The sequence below is a fragment of the Martes martes genome, assembly GCF_963455335.1.
Source record: "Martes martes genome assembly, chromosome: 16".
Lineage (NCBI taxonomy): Eukaryota > Metazoa > Chordata > Mammalia > Carnivora > Mustelidae > Martes > Martes martes.
The window spans coordinates 45145759-45165783 of record NC_137904.1 but is presented as its reverse complement, the minus strand read 5'-3'; the positions used below and the strand labels follow the sequence as shown (position 1 = coordinate 45165783).

At 56.9% G+C, this 20025-nt stretch overlaps 2 protein-coding genes across 5 annotated transcripts in view; both read left to right on the top strand.

The window, feature by feature from the left end:
• Positions 1–914: 914 nt before the first annotated feature.
• ZNF385C (zinc finger protein 385C) overlaps positions 915–20025 on the top strand; it is a gene marked incomplete at its 5' end in the record, with an annotated part of 28581 nt that continues 9470 nt past the window's right edge. For 3 of the 4 annotated variants that reach the window (XM_080826340.1, XM_080826341.1, XM_080826342.1), the window contains one exon: positions 917–1166. In XM_080826340.1, the coding sequence (XP_080682466.1) occupies positions 917–1166 (250 nt within the window). Of the gene's footprint in view, positions 1167–20025 lie in introns of all 4 variants that reach the window. The other variant, XM_080826339.1, reaches the window with a different exon arrangement.
• Positions 15563–19942, top strand: LOC308357738 (uncharacterized protein C17orf113). The gene is made up of 2 exons (XM_080827488.1): positions 15563–16144; positions 17408–19942. The coding sequence occupies exons 1-2, from the start codon at positions 15602–15604 to the stop codon at positions 18890–18892; spliced, it is 2028 nt and encodes a 675-aa protein (XP_080683614.1). The 5' UTR covers positions 15563–15601; the 3' UTR covers positions 18893–19942.

The window sequence follows — 20025 nt, the reverse complement described above, 5'->3', positions numbered from 1 at the left end:
TCAGGCCAGGCCCTCAGGGAGCACCCCCCCCGCCCCCGTGTGCAGCCCCGGCAGAGAGCACACACACAGATCCAGGAAGTGAAAAGGAAGACCGTTCAGTGTGAGGAAGGGAGTTGGCAACCCCAGAAGAGAGCAGGTGAGAGCCGAGGAGTCAGGCAGGAAGGTTCCAGAGAAGTGAGTCGGAACGGAAAGATGGTGTGTGGCAGCTTAGGGGCATGGAAGGGAGGCGTGTGTGTGCATGTGTGTGTACATGTGTGTGTGAGTGTGTGAAAAGGCTGTGTTCCGTAGACGCGGGCAGGTCACTACTGAAAATATCAACTGTTGCCACGGCCTGGGTGGCCCCCACAGCGAGGGACATCTGGAGCCACGTGGGCCAGGGGTGGGGATGGTTTCACACACTGTCAACGTTTGTGAATGTCACCGGCTGGGCACTGGGCGTAGGGAGGTAGGGTTTCTGCAGTCAGCCCTCTGGCTAGCGGCTACAGTAAGTGCCACATGCCTGCCTGTCACAGGACTGTCAGCGCCTGCTGCGAGGCCGAGAATAGGGCCCTGGCTTCCCGCACCATGACGACTCCCCTAACCTCACTGCTTCCTCTCCCTGGCTGCTCCCCAACATCCAAGTCTTCCTCTCTGAGCTTTGCTCTGTGGCCAAGTCCCCAGGTGTCGGCCTCTCGGTGTGTTCGTGACCCTCTTCCAGACCATTCCAGACATTCTTCCAGTGTTTTAATGCTGCTTTGTTTGAAGCGGACCCTGTCACGCTCCCTTTGCGACCCTTGGTTTGGGGATGTCCAAAAGCTGGGGAGTTTCATCTGGGACACAGGGCACAGGTGTCTCGGGGTCTTGAGCCCCTCTTGTTCCTTCTGTGTGCTCACAGTACTCAGCCTGTTGACTTGTCTCCCTCTCTCTCTGCTCAGGTATGAAGCGGCCACTGAGCCCCTCTCCCCCAGGTGAGAAAGAGCCCCCCGTATCTGGAGCTACGGAGTGCCCCCCTCGGCCCCCAGAACTGCCTAAGCCCAAGCGGGAAAGAAAACGGCCATCCTACACGCTCTGTGACGTCTGCAACATCCAGCTGAACTCAGCAGCCCAGGCCCAGGTGCACTGCGGGGGGCGCGCCCACCAGCGACGGCTAAGGCAGCTCAGCTTGGGGAAGACCCCCACCGGGCCAGGTCAGTGCGGAGGGGTGATGCTCCCACAGGCTCCGTCCGGGCCCCGTGAGAGGCTCTGGGGCTGTGGGCTCTCTCGGGGGTGGGGGGAATGTTGCGTCTGGGGTGCCTTCGGTTGGAAGTCCCCCCGATACATCAGGACAGCCCCCCATGGGGTCTCTTAGGATCCAAGGGTCTTTAGGACTGAGGACTTCTCTTGAGGTCTTTTTGGGGTGTGGGAGCTCTCCTTGTGAGGTCTCTGGGGGGTCAGGAACCCTAAGCAGCATTTCTCCAGTCTGGAGCCCCCCAGCAGGGATAGCCTTTCTGACAAGGGATAGCCTGGGCCTCTGCTCTAGTCTCTGAAGTTTGGGGTCAGCAAGGTGCACGGCCCTCCAGCTGAAGGACAGATAGGGGAAGCCACTCCTCCTTTGGCAGCTGGACTCCTGGCCAGGATTTCTGCCTCTCCCTGGCTGGGGTGACTTTGCAGAGGTTTGGCTGTGAGCTGAAGGGGCTGCTGGCTACAAGACAGATTTCTGGGGGAAATGGGTGAATGCATTCATGAGGGTGATTTGAGCTGACAGGCATGTGGGGGCCATGGGGAAAACGAGGAGAGGCAGGCTGCTTGGCTGGCAGGGGAAACAAGTTCAGAACCAGGCCCAGTGTGGGAGGTGGGGAAGGCCAGAACTTCTACCCGGTTCTTAGGAGCAGCCACTGGAAATTTACTTTGCAGCCCAGGTCAGGAGCTTTGCCAGAGAGCTATACTGTTGTTTTGGCAAATATTCACAGGTCACCCACTGCATTTCTCTCACTGTGCTGGGGTCTGGGGACAAACCCCCATTGGACTCCTCACTGTCCTACTCCAAGATGGAGTCTGTCTTTTGGTCTGAGACAGCCGCAAAAAGAGCAAATAGCGTTGTGGGTGCCACGTGTGGGTACAAAGGGAGAAGGGGTGATTATACCTGGGGACACCAGGAAAGGCCTCCTGGAGGAAGGGGGACACACTGAGCTTTGGAACGGGGGCATGGGAAGAAAGGACACTGCAGGCAGAGGTCACCGCATAAGCAAAGGCAGGGGATGGCCTGAGGGCTGGTACCAGCTCCTCTACCTGAATGCTTGGGGCTGGACACCAAGGGTGTGACTCTGAGTAAGAGTGTATCTGACTATATGGATATTTCTGGAGTGTGTGTGTGTGTGTGTGTGTGTGTGTGTCTGTGTTCAAAAGTCACTCATTCATTCTTTAGCTATTTATAGAAATTAACTAGGCAACCTGCTGTTTGGAGGATTCGTATTTTTACTTTTTTCCAGCTTTATTGAGATATTATTGACATATATGTCAATTTAAGGTGTACAGTGTGATGACTTGATATACCTGTGTAATACAAAATGATTACCACAATAAGGTTATTCAACATCTCCATCCCCTCACATAATTGTGATTGTATGTGAGTGTCAATAGCATTTAACAGCTCCCAATGTAAGTGTGTAAAACGGCATTGTTAATTACAGTTACCACGCTGTGCATTTATGCCCTTTGATCAGCGTCTCCCCATTGCTCCCAACCCCAGCCCCTGACCACCATGACTGTAATCCCTATTTCTCCAAGATGGATTTTTTAGATTTTTTAAAAAAAGATTTTATTTATTGATTTGAAAGAGAAGCAGAGATAGCAAGAGAGAGCACCAGTGGGGAGGAGAGGGAGAAGCAGTCTCCCCACTGAGCAGGGAGCCCAATCCAGGGGCTCAATCCCAGGAGCCCAGGATCATGACCTGAGCCGAAGGCAGCCACTTTATGGACTGAGCCACCCAGGCACCCTGAGACTGACTTTCTAGATTCTGCATGTAACTGAAAACATATGGGATTTGCCGAGGAATTCACATTTTTCAAAGGCGGCAAACCTGCCTGTCAAGAAAGGTCTAAAGACACAGGCAGACAAGTTTGTCCAAGATAATAACAGGTTCCAAAGAGGCGGGTAGATGGTGCTTAGGGAAGTCAGAGGCAGAAGGGAATTGACAGAAGTCAGGGAAAACTTCAGAGAGGTGACGTTGATGTTGGACCTTGGAGACGGAAAGGGAATCCCAGGCAGAGAAACAACTAGAGTCAATGCTCTGTGATCTGGCTCGTGGCCTTCCGGGAGCAGCGGGCGGTGGTCGGTGTGCCGAGGGCGCAGCCAAAGGTGAGCGGAACCAAAGGTGAGCGGGAACCAGCTAGAAGGGCCTCACAGCCAGACTGGGGGCTTAGCCTCTGTCCTGAAGGTGATGGGTGTCCCTGAAGGGCTCTGAGCAGGAGTCGTTAGAGTTTTTAGATGTCTCTGGCAAGAGGGAAGGGTAAGACTTGGGAGTACGTGAGAAGAAGCAGGACATAGATTCTGGGGTCTTTTCTGTAGCAGAAGCAACAGGACTTGGTGACAGAGGGATGTGGAGAGGGAGGTGTCCAGGATGACTCCAGGTGAGGTGATGCCGTGCTGGGCAGTGCCATCCTCAGAAGGGGGGCACCGACAGGGAAGCAGGCCTGGAGGGCAGTAGGGAGTGGGGAAGGCGAGTCTGGCCTGGGTCTGCCCCAGGGTCTGCCCCAGGGTCTGCCGTCCAGCCCTGGTGTGGCCTCTTTAGCCCTGCTTCTGGATGGCAGACCCTGGGGTACAATCCTCCCTCTCTCCCTTCCTGCCCACTGTGCCTCCCTGGAGAGAGCAGGTGGCGTGTGAGGAGAAAAGGCTAAAGCACAAGATGTGGCCGGAGACAGATGGGACACAGGGATGGGAACCCCTTCTCTGGGCTTCCCTCTTCCCACAGTCCCCATCCCCAGAGTTCTGGGTAGGTTTGTGGGGACACCAGGAGACAGGATGCCCGCTTCTCCTCTCCACATTGCAGAATGGGAAGTGAGTCGCTATCCCTGTAGTCATCTGTCTGTGCTGACCTGTGCCAGGATTCTGCCCAGAGGGGTGTTCGGAGCCTGCCCTTGGGCACGAGCACAGCTCAGAGGGGGCGGCAGCCATGGGGGCAGACCTTTCTCACCGTCTTGCTGAGGGAGGGGGTTGGGCTGTGGGAGCATGGGAGGGTGACAGCTGGGCCTAGGGCAGGGATCAAGGGTCCTCAGATTAGTGGGAACCCGGGAATTTGGGGGCCCCAGCTAAGAGCCTGTTGTCCGTTGGCCTCATTATTTCTGAGCCTACTCCAGGCCACTCCACACACTCCCATGGATTTCTCCTATCTCCTTGGCTCTCTGAGAGCTGGGGGTGGGAGAGGCAGCCCCAGCAGCTGCCCTGGGTTGAGGACTGGGGGTGAGGGGCCCTCAGCCATGCCGAAGGCCTCTCCCAGCCCTTGGTGGGGACTGGGCCAGAGCAGAGGGCCCTGAGGATGCAGCTGACTGGGGGCAGCCTCGGCCTCTAAAGGAAGAGTCACACAGAAACCTTCAAGAGGCTTGAGGCAAAGTGTAAGGAGCCTTTAACACACGGCTCTGCAGCTAGACACGTGAGGTCTCAGTTGGGTGGCAGCTAGGGGGACCGCTCATTCGCTGGAAGGGTACTGAAGGTGTGGGGGTGGGAAGGCCACACTGGGAGGCCTCCTGGAGCTGTCACTCTGATTAGGGATCTGTGAGGCTGGCAGCTTGCACAGTGACAGGCCATCACAAGCAGTGAGGCGGGGACCCTCTCCTGCTTATGTCCCTTAGGCCACCCGTGGGAGGTGGGGACGGAGACTCTTCCCTCTCTCAGCCTCCTCGCCAGTGCTTAGGTCAGAGGCCTCCTTGCTCAGCCACACCTAGGTGAGCCTGGAACACTTGGGAGGGGGTACAGGATGGGGAAATGCCAGGTACCCCAGACTTCCCCTAACCCCTCCCCCCACATGCTGCCCCAACTTCCCCCACCCACCCTCCACCCCACCTGTCTCCTGTGCAGCAGGCCGCTCCCTCCTGCAGGAATGTGTCTTGAGCCATCTTCCCCTGCCCCCCTTGCCCTTCCTCCCACAGGGTGGGCTACGTGAGCACCGGGCTCCTCCACCCCTATAAAGTTGAACTGTGACCCCGCTGACCACCATGCACGCACGCAGCACAAACGCACACCCCAAACAATTTTAGGTTTTTCTTGAACATCTGCAAAAAGGTTTGCTGGCTCCTTCCTCTTAGCCTCAGCCTCTACTGTGAATGCTGGGCCTGCACAGGGCACGGGGATCTGGAGGCATCTGCTTAGGACCCAAACTGTTTGGGAGGCAAGGCATTCCCCCCTCACCCAGCCACGCTCAGTTCTCACTTTACACTGGGATGTTGGAGCTCAGAGAGTGTAAGCAACACACCCAAAGCCACAACGCCGGTTCAGATCCCAGTGTGTCTGACTCGCCCACCCTAGTCCTGCTGCTGCTGAGGAGAGAAGACACACACGACGAGATTCTGTTTTAGGAATGTGGAGAAGGGATGGCCAGAGAAGACAGGCTGGCTCCCAGATGATGTCACAGCGCTCAGAACCCATGGCCTCTCCTCTGCCTTGTGCCTTGGTACCTCCACTGAAAAATGGGGAGATGCCAGCCATTCCCCCACTGGGCCTCACCTGGCTGGGGAGGGGAGGGAAGTCTCCCAAAGCCAGTCCCTCCCTTCTCTTGGCAGGACTGACCCAGACATACAATTCACCGCCCCCCCCCCACCGCCCCCCACATCTACCATCACCAGTGCAACATGACACCGGAGCAGAGAGAAGAGAGAAGGGGATTTTGGAAATGAGTTAAGTTCTGAACAGGCCAGGGGGGCCTTGGGTGGGGAGTGCAGAGTAGACACTAAGGGGAACAGGAGAACAGAGATGAACTCAGATGATAATGGGTTTCGGGGCAAAGACTCCGTGGCTTTGGGGGTGGCCAGCGGTCAGAGTGGTGGGTGGAGGCTGTTGCCTGCCCTGTACCCTCAGACCTCCCCTAGCTCCTGTTCTAATCAGACTCTCCATCTCCTCTCTGAGTCTTTGAGACACAAGCCTCTTGCTGCATTCTGAGCCCCAGAGATCAAAGACCTTGAGCTCAGGTCACGCCTGAGTCACCGGCTTGATGAGCTCCTCACCCCCCCATTCCCCGCAGATGGATTAATTTCAGTCCCATCAGGAAGCCCTGGAAACCCTCCAGCCTGTCCCCCCATCGCTTCTGTATCTCCCTGGGCTGCTGATTCCTCTTCAGTGCCCCCCAATCCATCCTGAGGCCTTTGGGTGCATGTTTTGGAGACATAGGGCTCAGCCCAAGGCCACCGGTAAGTTCTTGTTGTAGTCTAACCAGAGTCTCCTGTTGCTGTTCTCCTTAAGTGCAGGTGATAGAAGTGCCCCTCACTCTCCCTAGACAGCCATCACCTCCCCCTTCCCCAGGTGTGAACATGACCATCAGACACTCCCCCCTACCTGAGACCACCAGGAAATGCAAGGTTGTCTGGGTGGAGAATTAGGGGGCTTAGCTTAGATCCCTGCCCTCAAGAAGACAAAGATTCCGTCTGTGTCTGGGTGGGTTAATTAGCCCTGGGCTTGAGTTTCCTTCCTCTCCCCAAACGAACAGCTCCTTCCCCCAGAGCCTCTTCCTAACAAACCTGTTTTCAGGAGCTGCTGCTGCCAACCCCTCCCCAGACCCTTTGCCGGCTGTACTGGCTTCTCCAGAGATTACAGGTTATTGTCTGGTGGAGACAGGATGCTGAGGGGGTGGGGGTTAGCGCTGGGCCTGGGCTTGGAATGCCAGACTGGATCCAGCTGTGGGTTGGCCTGTCCTCTCCCCCATTCCACCCTCCCCACCCCAGCCACCAGGTGCTCAGGTGAGTAGAGAGCTGGCCTTAGGAAGAGGAGGGGGAGGAAGGAGCAAATGGGGGGAGAGCTGAGCCGGGGATAGGGAAGGGTCTGGAGCAGGGGAGCGGGGTCAGGAGTTCTAGCTGACCAGATGAACACCCCCACCTCACCTGGCAATGCCCAGGTAGTAGATCCAACGGTCCAGGCACCGGACTAAGAAGAGCAAGTTGCCTGGGGCTCCCTTCCCACACCAACATGGCCAGTGCTCTGGGGTGTAGTGGTCACACCTCCCTGGGCCTCAGTTTCCCCTTCAGTAAAGGAGGTAAAATGTAAGGGGATGGTGGGCCAGAGGATGAGTAAGGCTGGACAGGAGAATGGGGGCTCCTGCAACAGTAAGCCCCAAGGCAGAGCTGCAAAGATCAGCAAGAACTTTCTGGCGGGCTGGGAAGGGGCTGGCAGCACCTCCTTTCTGGAAGTCTCTATAGGCAGAGTCAACTCTGCACTTAAGTACAAGAGGCGCTAGAGAGGGATTCTCTGGAGGAGGGGGATGGATGCCACCCCCTGTCCCCAGTCCCCACAGTTGCCCCATTCTCCACCCTTGGAGCCGGAAGTGCTCTGTGTTTTCCACCCTGGCTGGGATGGGAGAAACCAGGGAACAGGCAGCTGCTTCCAGGCGGGGGGAGAAAGGACCCTGCAACCGCTGCTTTCCAGCAGGAGCAGGAGTCCCTCCCTCCGCCCTCCCCTCCTGTCCCTTGCATCCCCACCCCTTCCCTCTGTCACTCTCTGGCTGGTTTCATTTGCTCCTCAGACGGGCGCTCAGCGGTGCCTCCAAAGGCAGAGAATGCTCTTGGGTGAGTGCTGGGGGTGCCAGAGCGTGGGGTGGGGGCTCAGACAAGGGTGGCTCTCTCCTCTCCCCGCCCCATCCTTTTCCTGCTGTTTTTGGCCCCCAAAAGTTGTCTGTGGAGAGATTCTGGTAGCCATTTGACACTTGGTACCTTTTCCAAGGTCCAGAGCTGAGCAGGGGAGCCCCCACTGTGGCTGGGAACAAAGGTGGGGGTGGGGGTGGACGGCAGGACTGGTCAGAAGACTGGAGGGGCACCCTGAAGGAGGGAGGGGGTCTACGCTTGGGGCAGATGCCCATTTGAGGAGCCTGTGCCAGAGGTTCCTTGTATCAAATCATACCTTCGACTACCAAGGAGGGTTGTGGGGGGGGTGGGGCGGGAGACTATTGAAGAGGGAGTCATCATTTCAGCAGAGAGAGAGAGAGAGAGAGAGAAGTGGAAAGAGGGAGACAGGCAGAAATCTGGGTGGTCCTATCTGAGGCCCAGCCACCGCCCTGGAGTCCACACCAGTGCCCCCCACCTATATCAGGGTCTCCTGGCTCACCCCTCCACACAGGGGCTACCTGGCACTCTCTGAGGGAGACAGCCATTACCTTTTAGGAGGTATTTTTGGGAACCCCTTCCACAAGGGCAAGGGCTGGAGGGCTGGGCAGAGTTCTTGTGACTGGTTTGGGGGGGTCTTCTTCCAGCTGGGGATGGGGGGATCTGCAGAATGTGGGAGCACCCTCTGGCCCACCCTCTGGTGGGAATCTTAAGCCAACTGGGGGGTGGGCAAGCAGGAGATCTTGGATTAACCTCCCATTCCCTGCCTTTGGCCCTTTCTCCCTCCTGGACTCCCATTTTCTTCAGAGTTTTCGTTTCCTCTGTGGTAGGAAGGGGAGCTTTACTCTTTGAGATGTGTGTGTGCATGCGTGGGCCTCAGGGAGGACCCTCCCATCTTCCCCTGTGACTTTGTGGGGGGGCGAGAGAGAGAGAGACTCTGGGTCTGGCTACACGAGCTTGTGTGTATGTCTGATGCATTTAATTTTGTAAGGGAGGGTGTGTGCATGCACCCATCTCTGGGTGACCGTGTCTGTTTATAGACGTTTGTGTCTACTACACATCTCTTTGTGATGGCATGTGCCGCTGCCTGTCTGCGGTTTCATTTGGTCTGTATATGCTTTACTAGGGGTCTGGGTGTTCTCGTGTGTCTGTCCCTCTGGGTATATATATGATCTGAGCGTGTCTTTGTTACTCTAGCTTGTCTGTGTGTACGTACATTGTGTACGTGCATGCTTGCACGTGGTCTCCGGGCCGGCCTTTGCTTCCAGCCAGCCTGGGCATCTGTCCCTCTCTGCATGGATACCACCTCTGTATAGCACACCTCAGTGTGCCTAGATGGTCTGTCTCATCAGGAGGAGAGGTGTGTACATGTGTGCCTTGGTGTTTGTGCCTGTTGCTGTTGTAGGGGCACCTGTGAACCGCAGGGTGCGTGCCCCTGTGCTCCTCAGTATATCTTTCCAAGTGATAGCAAAACAGCAGGATGTGGTTTGCCCAGATCCTCTCCCTTGGGCAGCTGCCAGAGTGATGTTAATTCATAAGACACCTGCTCTGTGCCCCTGCCCCAGCCTCAGTTGGAGCCTGGAGTGTGGCCTCTTTTCTGCCATTCTGCCTAGTTTGTGTTTGACCAGAGCAACAGCCCACCCTCTTGAGGCAGCCGTCCAATGAGCCGTGGGTCCCAGCTGTGGACCCCTGGCCAGGGTTGAGAAGGGAGGGACTTAGCCAGGGTGTTCTGCTACAAAATGCCATCACAGTAGATGCTCCCCCCCATAGCTGACCCTTTCGTGGGTGCCAGGCTGTGTGGTACCCTCCTGGGGCAGGTTGTGGGTCTGCGGTGTCTCCCTTCATTTGAGTGTACCCACAAGCCAGCGGTCACATGTGTATGCATGTGCCATGACTCACGCATCATCCCAGCAGCTGGGGGGACCAGGGTTCATGGTGAATGTCAGTGGCAGACAGTGGGTGGCACAGAGCAGTGCTGTGTGAAGGGTGCTGAGAGAGTTCCCAGAAGCCACTGGGGAGGTCCTGACCTCAAATCAACGTGTGCCCTAGGCCTCGTGTGGGAGAAAAGTATACCTAGTGGCCGGGGGGGGGGGGGGAGGTGCACAGCTGGAAGTTATTTCTGGGTGACTTGATGGGAAGGGGAGACTAAATCACCAAGTGCTCCCAACATCCCCTCTTCAAATGGCCTCCACACCTGGCTCATTTGTTCCTCAGACCCATCCCTGCCCTGCCCTTTCCTCCTTCCTCAGCTGTAATTCCCACTTCACAGATGGAGAAAACTGAGGTTTATAGGTAAGTGTCCAGCCCAAGGCCTCAGATACGATGTCACTGGAGCCCCACTGCAGACTTCTGGACTCCAGGTCTGGGAGGAATGGTCTGCCACAACTCCAATTCCTCCACCTTCTCCTCCCCATTCCTGGGAACCCACACAGGGAACCCCTCTCCTGAGGCCCCTCACCAGGCCAGAAGGTCAAGCTCCCCAGTATTCACTGCAGATAGAGCCTTCCAGCAGCAGGCAGCACCCACACCCCTCCATCCCTCCACTCTGCCTTGACCTTTATGAACCTGCACTGTACTTTCAACTTCCGGTGGTTGCTGGGCCGGGCCTGGGATGCCTGGTAAAACTTCACTTATCCTGCAGTGAAACCTAATAGGCTCTCCCTGCAGACTGTCCCCCCCCCCCCCTCCGCCTGCGATTCCACAGCATTTTGCTGGCGCCTCCTATACCTGTTTGGCTCTCACCTGGGAGCTCCTCCAGGAACTGGCAGATGAATGAATGACCCTGTCTCTCCCGCCCGGCGGGACAGGCTTAAGGCGGTCTCACCTCCGTCGCCCGTCCCCCCCACCCCCCGCCCCTGCACGTGCCTGCCGAGGGTGCGGGGCGGGGTAGGGGGAATGGCCACAGCAGGTGCACCCCGGGGCGCCACCGCCCTGCCCGCTGCCCCGCCTGCCGCCCGGTCCCTCACGGGCTGCTGGCGCCTCTTCGCCCCGGTTACCGCTAGTGGCTGCTGTCGCTCAGTGGAGCCCAAGGAGACCGTGGCCAGAGCGTCCACCGCTCAAGATGGTGGCTCCCAAGTCTCTGTGAGTGTGTGCGGCAGGCGCGTTGCCCAGGCCGGGCGGGGCGCCCCCTCCCGGAGCTTCCGGCCAGGGGGGGCGGGCGATGGGTGGGGGCTCTGCGGGGGGGGGGTGCAGCACTGCAGGGGGAGGCGGGAGCCTCCTGGACCTTGGAGGGCACCCCCACCACGCGCCCCCCAGAGGAAGTTTCCCAGCCCTCTGTGTCCTGGTCCCAGTGGAGCAGGGATCCCCCACCTCACCCATCCTCCACCCCGGAGCGTGGATTCCCCCTAGGGGCTCCCGAAGGAAAAGGGCCCAAAGGGGCCAGGGGAGGAGGCTGGGGACTGTCATCCTAGGGCCACATATGTGCTGTGTTTGAGGCTGACCAGCCAGGGTGGAGTGGGAACCACAGACCAATACACAGTTACCCCAGGGACCCCACAAGCTGTGGCGGCTCACGTGCAGGTGGCCAGGGTGCAGAGAGGTGTAAGGGACCTGGGTCTGACAGGTGGATCGCCCTGGTCAGCCTCGGTCACATAGTCACGTTTTATTTACACCCCACGCCATCCAGGCTGTTCCCTCAGGTGGAGGTGTAGGAATGTGAATGATTTTGGCTGGGTGGTTTTAGAGCAGGGCGGTCCAATAGAACTTTCTGGGATGAAGTAAATGGTCTCTCTCTGGGCCATTTCATAAATAGCTGGTAGCCACATGTGGCTATCAAGAACTGGAAATGTGGCCAGTGAGACTGAGGAATTTGAAAATGTTTTTCTAATTCTGATTAATTACAAACAGCCACATGTGGTTACTCGCTCCCATATCTGACAGTGAAGTTTCAGAGTCCATCTTCCCAGGCATGCTCCCTACCTACTCTTTTATTCTTTTATTGGAAACATCCTAGGGCCCATAGTAATTTTATTCATCTGCAGAACGGGGCAAGATAGCCAGTTTCTAGGTATATAGAAAGGAGTTGACAAACTTTCAAAGGGTACCACCTTGGATTTGCACCTCCTTCCCATTTGAAGATCCTTTGGGTGGTGGGCTATGAAGGGTCGCAGCATCATGGGATCTTGGGAGGAAAGGAGGTCAAAGGCAGATGTTTTAGCCATCCAACAGGTGCCCAAGGCCCCACCCCATTGTTCTCTCTGCCTGAAAGCTGGTGGTTCCTTATTCACTCACTCCCCAAATCTTGTGGAGCTGGGTGCCAGGCAACGTTCCCTTCCATGGGGTTCAGATGTGAACAAGTACTAAACTTTCCTGCCCTCAGGAAACTTGCATTCTTGAGAGAGAGGGAGAAGAAGGAGAGAGCAAGCGAGCACCGTGCTATAGAAATGCAGAGAAAATAAGCAAATTTGTAAACTGTGAGGAGTACAGTCAAGGAAGCTGACAGGAAGTAGTGACAGAAAAGAATGGGACCTCCTGGGAAGGGATAGAGAAGTCACTTAGAAGAGGGGGGAAGTGAAATAGGCAAAGTATTGAGAGGAGGTGGAGACATTATGGAAGAAGGTACAGCATGTGCAAAGGCCCTGGGGTCAGGAACCTCACATTCTAGAGGAACTGAGGGAAGGCTGATGTAGCTGGGAGGGGAGAGAGGCACAGGTGACACCAGAGAGGTCAGCAATGCCTGGGCATTTGGCAGACCTTGAAAGGGATCCTGGCACTAGCCTCAGAGAACAAGCAGTCACAGAGGGGTTTTAAGCAGTATGTTTTCAAAAGCCCACTCCAGCTGCTATAGGTCCAGATGGCTCAGAGAAGCGTAAGAGTGGAAACCCAGAGTGTCATCAGGAAGTGACTGCTGTAGTCCAGGCAAGTCCAGGTGCCCTGGATGAGGCCAGTGGCAGCAGCATGGAGAGAAGAGACAAGTTACAGGCAGATTTTGGAGGGGGAACCGACAGCACCTGTGGGTAGACCAGGTCCAGGATGTGGAAGAGAGCAGGGGCTGGAGGGGCAGCGTTCCGGCCAGAGCACCTGGGTAGGAGAGTGGGTGTTTCCTGAGCTGGGGACAACTATGAGAGGAGCGTATCTGTACCGACAGATCGACAGTTCCATCTAGACAAGCCAGGAAAGTAGCTGGATGGAGAGGTGTGGCACCCAGAGGAGTGGCTCGGGCTGGGGTGGTCTATTTCAGGGTGACCAGCAGACATGTTTCTGAATTTTTGGGACAGTTTTAGGTTAGGAAGAGGAGGAGGAGATGACTTCAGAGGTGGAGGGGTGCTGATGGGGGATAAGAAAACTGGGGTGCATAGGGTCTTGGAAGCCAAGAGAAATGCTTGCTTCAAGGAGTGTGGGACGAGCAGTCCCAAGTGCCACTGAGTGTCTAAGAAAAGAGGACTGATGAGTTTCACTGCACTGAGCAATAGGGAGCACTTTCTCTTGCACTGAACAGGCTGCCCCTGGAATTCTGTTCATCTTCCCTTTTTTACTTATCCACCAAGTGCTAGGTTCCATGAGGGGTACTGGGCACATCAGGAGGAAAAGACATTCACTGCATTCTCACAGCCCAGTCATCTAACCAATAGCCTTAGAAACAGGAAGTTCTTTCTCAATCCTTCCATTCTCTTAACAAATTTTGCTCAAGAGCATCTGCATGCCGAGCCCTCTACAGGGGTTTAGGGATCCCAGAATGAACAGATATAATTTTGGCCTTCTAGGAACCAAGTGCAGAGATAGAGAACCCCTGAGTGTACCATATTGCATTACCAAGACCCACACCCAGGGAATTACGGGAGGCTAGAGGACAGGCACTAGCCCCTGCTGGGGGGATCCTCTGGGGGCTGAGAGGATACCCAGCTGCTCTCCAGGAATGCACGGGAATTAGCCAGGGAGGAGGGATAGGAAATTCCAGGCACAGAGGATGAAAGGAGGAGCAGAGTAACAGCTGGGTGGGTGGGGGGAATGGTGAGCCTTTGGAGCTGGCTGAGCAGCCAGGAGCGGCGGGAGGTTGGGGAGGACCTGGCTTGTGGGGAGATGTGTAGGTTCCAGCAACCACTTAGAACGGCAGTGAAGAGGGGGAAGCAAAGGAGTGACCTGCGTGTGAGCTCGCTCTCTGGATGCTGAGCGAGGGATGAATTTGGGGGCATGACTGCCGAGGTGGAGGCAGGTTCCTAATCCAAGTGAGACAGTGCAGGCCCAAGTCTCAGCGTGGCCTTTGGGGTCAAGTGGATGTAGAGTCTTTTTCCTTCTTTTTTCTTTTTTTTTTTTTTAAGACTTCATTTTCTTAACAGGACCTTTTTTTTTTTTTTAAAGATTTTATTTATTTATTTGACAGAGAGAGATCACAGTAGACAGAGAGGCAGGCAGAGAGCGAGAGGGAAGCAGGCTCCCCGCTGAGCAGAGAGCCCGATGCAGTCCTCGATCCCAGGACCCTGAGATCATGACCTGAGCTGAAGGCAGCGGCTTAACCCACTGAGCCACCCAGGCGCCCCCCCCTTTTTTTTTAAAGATTTTATTTATCAGAGAGAGAGAGAGACTGAGCATGAGTGGGGGGTGGGGAGCAGAGGGAGAGGGAGAAGCTGACTTCTCACTGAGCAGGGAGCCCGATATGAGTCTCGATCCCAGGACCCTGGGATCATGACCTGAGCCAAAGGCAGATGCTTAACCAACGGAACCACCCAGGCGCCCCTGGACGTAGATCTAACTCTGCCTTGGCCCCTTTCTGCTTATGGAACCTTGGGTAAGTCACTTAAGGTCCCCCAGCCTTGGTTTCCTCCTCTCCAAAATGAGGAGGGTACCACCCACAGAGTACTTGCAACAGTGATCTTGGTCTTCTCCTGGAGTTACTGCAAAGTCCTTAGCACAAGCCTGGTGCAGTCACACTTGGCAAAGGGTAGATGCTGTGGTTCCAAGTAGGCGTCTAGGGGATGGGGTTGAGGGATAATAAGGAAATAGAGCTGGCTGGTTTGGGCTGTTGGCTGGACATAGCCTCTGGTCCTGAATGGCTCACCTAGGCTCATTCCTGGGGTGGTGGAAGAGTGAGCAAGGTACAGGCAGCCAGCTAGCTCCTTCGGTCTGGGGCCCGCCCCCTCTTCTGGGCTTCCCTTCCCAGAAGCACACTGTCAGGGTGCGTGTGTGTGTGTGTGCGCGTGTGCGTGCACACCCATGTGCAGGTTTAGGGAAGGGAGGTCTGGTGAAAACAAATGCCGTCCTTTGGCCCTATGGCTCCGGGAGTTCAGCTTTGTGCTAACATCATTCTGATGAAATAAAGGATGTGGACTAGAGAGACTGGCCATCCCTTGAATGAGGAGTCAAGGTCATATCCTGGCTCAGTCACAGATTATTCAGGAGCCCTGAGCACCGCTGTTGCCTGGACTCTGTGCCCCCACCTATAAAATATGGTTGCACAGATGGTGCCAGTCTTTCCAGAGCTGAGTTCTGACATGTTTCAACCGTCAAAGCTCATCAGTGCCTTGTCCTGGATGGAGGGAGACCCTCAGTGTGGGTCCTCTGGTCTCCCCAACTTTGGATGACATTCTATGGCCCTTTGCATGACCCCAGCCATTCCCAGTAGCCCTTCTCTGTTAGGTGTCATCCACCCATCAGCTGGGGAGTGCTCTGGGGGCAGCATGAACCCATGGTGGACCTCCTAACACCTCTCCCTTGTCTCTTTCATCTCCAGTCTCCACCGGCAGAGCGGGAATAAACTTTCCCAGCTAAGTTAGATGGATGGTCCCCATTAGCCCGGCGTGCCTTCCCCACCAACTTCCATTGATAAGGAGGTGCCACTGTATGTAGGGGGAGGCTGGGGGCCAGAGCACTTGGGTGGGAGTTGGGGGTGCCCTGCCCCTGGAGCAGGAATGGTTCCCCCAGGGAAGAAACCCGCCGGAGAGGCCTCCAACTCCAACAAGAAGTGCAAGCGTTACTTCAACGAGCACTGGAAAGAGGAGTTTCCCTGGCTGGACTTCGACTACGAGCGAAAGCTGATGTTTTGCCTCGAGTGCCGCCAAGCCCTAGTGCGGAACAAGCATGGCAAAGCCGAGAACGCCTTCACCGTGGGCACGGACAACTTCCAGCGCCACGCCCTGCTGCGCCACGTGACCTCAGGGGCCCACCGCCAGGCTCTGGCCTTCAACCGGGGCCAGCCCACGTTGGAGGGCCAAGCCGAGGGAGGAGGGGCCTACCTGGACCTGGAGACCCCTCCCACCTCCAGGGGCATCAAGGCAGAGGTGGACCCGGCCAAAGTGGCCATGCTGACCACAGTGTATTGCATGGCCAAGGAGGATGTGCCTGATGACCGCTGCTCTGCCCTGCTCGAGCTGCAGAGGTTCAACCTGTGCCAGGCCCTGCTGGGCACAGAGCACAGCGACTGCTACAGCCCCAGGAGGGTGAGGGACATGCAGGTGGGTGGCAGCCAGAGGTGTGGGGGAGGGCGTGAGGAGGGAGGACATCGAGCTGTCTGGGCAGAGCGCCAGCATGCCAGGCCCCCGGGCAGCAGCCTGAGAGTTTCATTCATGCCTTCACCCAGCAGAATCTTTCACTGAGGCGTGCTCTGGGCCAGGCCCTGGGCCAGCTGCTAGGGACATGGCCACAAAGAGGCCAGAGCTGGCCCTGTCCCTGGGGAGGGGCATGGGGCTTTCCCTGAGGGCTGAGGCCAGAGGTTGCAAGCTGGGTAGCCTGGGGGCTTGATTGGCCCACAGACATATTTTGTTGATTTTTCACAGTGTTTTTGGAAAACCTCAGTTAGTTTCCAAGTTAACAAACAAACAAACCCAGAGAGATTACATATAAAAATGTGGATTTGTGACTTCTGAAAAGCTAGGTCCCTGTGCTTTCAGGGCATGAAGACCAGACCCATGGCTTCTCCATTCCCTTTGGTGTATCCCTGGCCCAGGTCAAGCCCAGTACCACCCACAAGGCCTCTCAGGCATGCAAGTTGCTGCTCTGTCCTAGGCACCAGGTGTGTGAGTCCTAGAGACTGGTGTGAGGGTGCGGGAGTTAGGTCTCATGCTGCAGAGAGATGACAGAGCACACAGTTGGGGCTCTATGTAACTTGGAGGGAACAATGTCTATCAGTTAATCCCCGAGCAGCACAGTGGAGGGAGACCCCCAGGAATAAGGCCTGGGGCAATGCTGTAGAAACGCACACAGAACGCTACAGAATCTTTATGGTTCCTCAAGCATTTTTACACTTATAAGCATAGCCACAAAAATTTATATTTTTAATTGTCAACAACCTTTTTTTTTTTAAGATTTTATTTATTTATTTGACAGATCACAAGTAGGCAGAGAGGCAGGCAGAAAGAGGGGGAAGCAGGCTCCCTGCTGAGCAGAGAGCCCGATGTGGGGCTCTATCCCAGGACCCTGGGATCATGACCTGAGCCAAAGGCAGAGGCTTTAACCCACTGAGCCACCCAGGTGCCCCTGACAACAACCTTTTAAAGAGCTGAGAGGCAGGTAGTAGCCTGATTTCAGAGCTGAGGAGACTGAGGCTCGGAGAGGTGAAATGACTTGCCCAAGGTCACACAGCCAGTAATCAGCCAAGCCAGGATAGGTTTGTTGGTCTGCCCCTGAGGCCTATCCCCTTTCTGTCTTCTGTACTGCTACCTCCCCTGTTCAGGACAAGCCTAACTCTGTCCCTCCCTTTCTCTCCCTGGCTGTCCCAGGTGGCCATTGCCAGTGTCTTGCACACAGAGGCCTGCCAGCGCCTGAAGGCATCCCCGTATGTGGGGCTGGTGTTGGATGAGACCAGCGACTGGCCTGAGTCCCACAGTCTGGCCTTGTTTGCCACTTCGGTGTCCCCCTGTGATGGCCAGCCGGCTACCACCTTCCTGGGCAGTGTGGAACTACAGGAGGGTGAGGCCACTGCTGGCCAACTCCTGGACATCCTGCAGGCCTTCGGCGTGTCTGCACCCAAGCTGGCCTGGCTCAGCTCGAGCCTCCCCGGGGACCGCCTTGGGCATGTGGGCCCACAACTCCGCGCCACCTGCCCACTGCTCACGGAGCTACACTGCCTCCCCGGCCGGACAGATCCCGAGCCCCCTGCCTACCTAAGTGAATATGAAAGCGTGCTGGATGCCCTATTCCGGCTCCATGGTGGTCCCAGTTCCCGCACAGTCCCCGAGCTCAGGGCGGCCCTGGACCTGGCAGCTATTGACTTGGCAGGACCACGGCCAGTACCCTGGGCGTCCTTGCTGCCTATTGTGGAAGCAGTGGCTGAGGCGTGGCCTTGCCTGGTGCCCACCCTGGAGGCCTCTGCCCCCGCCTCCCCTACAGCTAGGGCACTGGCCCTCGCGCTGCGCCAGTTCACCTTCGTGGCCTTCACCCACCTGCTGCTGGACACTCTGCCCACCGTGCAGAAGCTCGCCCTTGTCCTGCAGCCAGAAGAGCCGGACTTGGCCTTGCTGCAGCCTCTGGTGATGGCGGCTGTGGCCTCCCTCCAAGCACAGCGCAGCTCAGGTGGGGCGCGCCTCCAGGGCTTCCTGCAGGAGCTGGCTTCCTCCGGCCCCAACTTAGGCGGCGGGCGCTGCACTTACCGCGGCGTGGAGCTGGTCGGCTACTCCGAGGCTGCCGTGCGGGGCTTGGAACGGCTGCGGGGGGCCTTCCTGGACTCCATGCGGAGGGGGCTGGGGGACTCCTATCCCGGGCCCTCGCTGGACGCCGTGGCCGCCTTCGCAGCGATCTTCGACCCGCGCGGCTACCCGCAGGCCCCCGAAGAGCTGGGCGCGCACGGCGAGGGAGCGCTGCGGGTACTGCTGCGCACCTTCGCTCCCGCCGTGGTGCGCCAGCGGGCGCTGGGCGACTTCGCGCTCTTCAAGCGTGTGGTGTGCAGCCTGGGGCGGCTGGGCCCGCGGGCCTTGTGTGCCAAGCTGGCGTGCGCGCGCTCTGAGCTGCACGAGCTCTTCCCGGACTTCGCAGCCCTGGCCGCCCTGGCCTTGGCGCTGCCCGCGGGCGCTGGCCTCCTGGACAAGGTGGGCCGAAGCCGGGAGCTGCGGTGGTGGGGGCAGAGCGGGGCCGGGGAGGGCCGGGGCGGCCCCGCAGTGAAGATCGCCGTGGATGGGCCGCCGCTGCACGAGTTTGACTTTGCACTGGCCGTGCAGTTCTTGGAGAGTGGGTGGGCGGAGGGGCTCCTGGGGTCGCAGCTCACGTGAGGGCAGCCGCCTTCTCTCTGCCAGCCAGCCTGAGGGTCCGCGCTCTAGGGCCCTGAGGCAGATTTGACCCTGCGGCAACCCACTGACCGCCTGTGGCCTCCCACCCACCTGCCCCGGGCTTCCTCTGCTGAGTAGTAACCCTGCCCAGTGGGCTGTGGAGGAAGTGCTGCATCGAGGTGGGAGCTGGGAGAGCCTGCAGAGATGCTAGGTTTGGGGGCTCCCTCAATATTGCTCCTGTCCTTGTCCGAGTTTGGTGAGGAGTAGCTCACCTTGTTCCCTCTGGACCCAGCACAGATTTGGGCCCTAGAAAAACTGAGGAGTCTTTGTTGGAGGGAGAGAGGAGGACTGGGTCTCAGGAATTGAGGGACTGGGGGAAGGGAGATGGGGGTCGTGGCTGTTAGCTTCCCTCCTGGCAGCATCTCTTCTCTTTAGATAGAACAAGAGAGCAGATGAGTTCCTTGTTTTTGACACACAGCACAGCACCGTCTCTGTGCACACGCTACCTGTTCAAGGGAGGTAGTGGTGCCCATGGATAGGCTGCCTGAGGCTCTTCTGTATATGGCTGTGTATATAGACATATACCTCTATAAATGTAAAATAAACCTACCTTGCATATTGTTAACAACAAAAAAATCTAAAAGGACTTCTTACGGTTTTGCAGTGACAGGGTCCAGAAAAGTCCCCATGGACTGGATTTATTTCTAATTCTTTTCTTTCTCAGAGTCTGGTTGCTCCCCAGAGTTCCTAGCCTTCCCCTGCCCTTGCCTCAGACCTTTAAGACCAAAGACTGTAAAACCACAGGGCTGGACCAGCCAACTCTGGCCAGACCTAGGGGTTGGAGTGCTTTTTGCCTCCTGGGAGGAGTTGGGGCCTCACCAGAGCTAGGGGAACACATCCCTTCAGATTCCAACAGGTTTCTTGTCCTCTCTGTCAGTCCCTGCTGTGAATGATGTAGGGATCAGGAGAGGGGCAGTTAGTGAGAGGGGAGAGGGCTGGCCTTTCCCCAGGCCTCCCGGGTGTGGGTTTAATTTGCAATAAAAGGAAACCCAGTACAGCACATGGTCTCCATGATGATGATGGTGGTGGTGGTGGTGGTGGTGGTGTGTGTGTGTGTGTGTGAGGCCTCCTCTGTC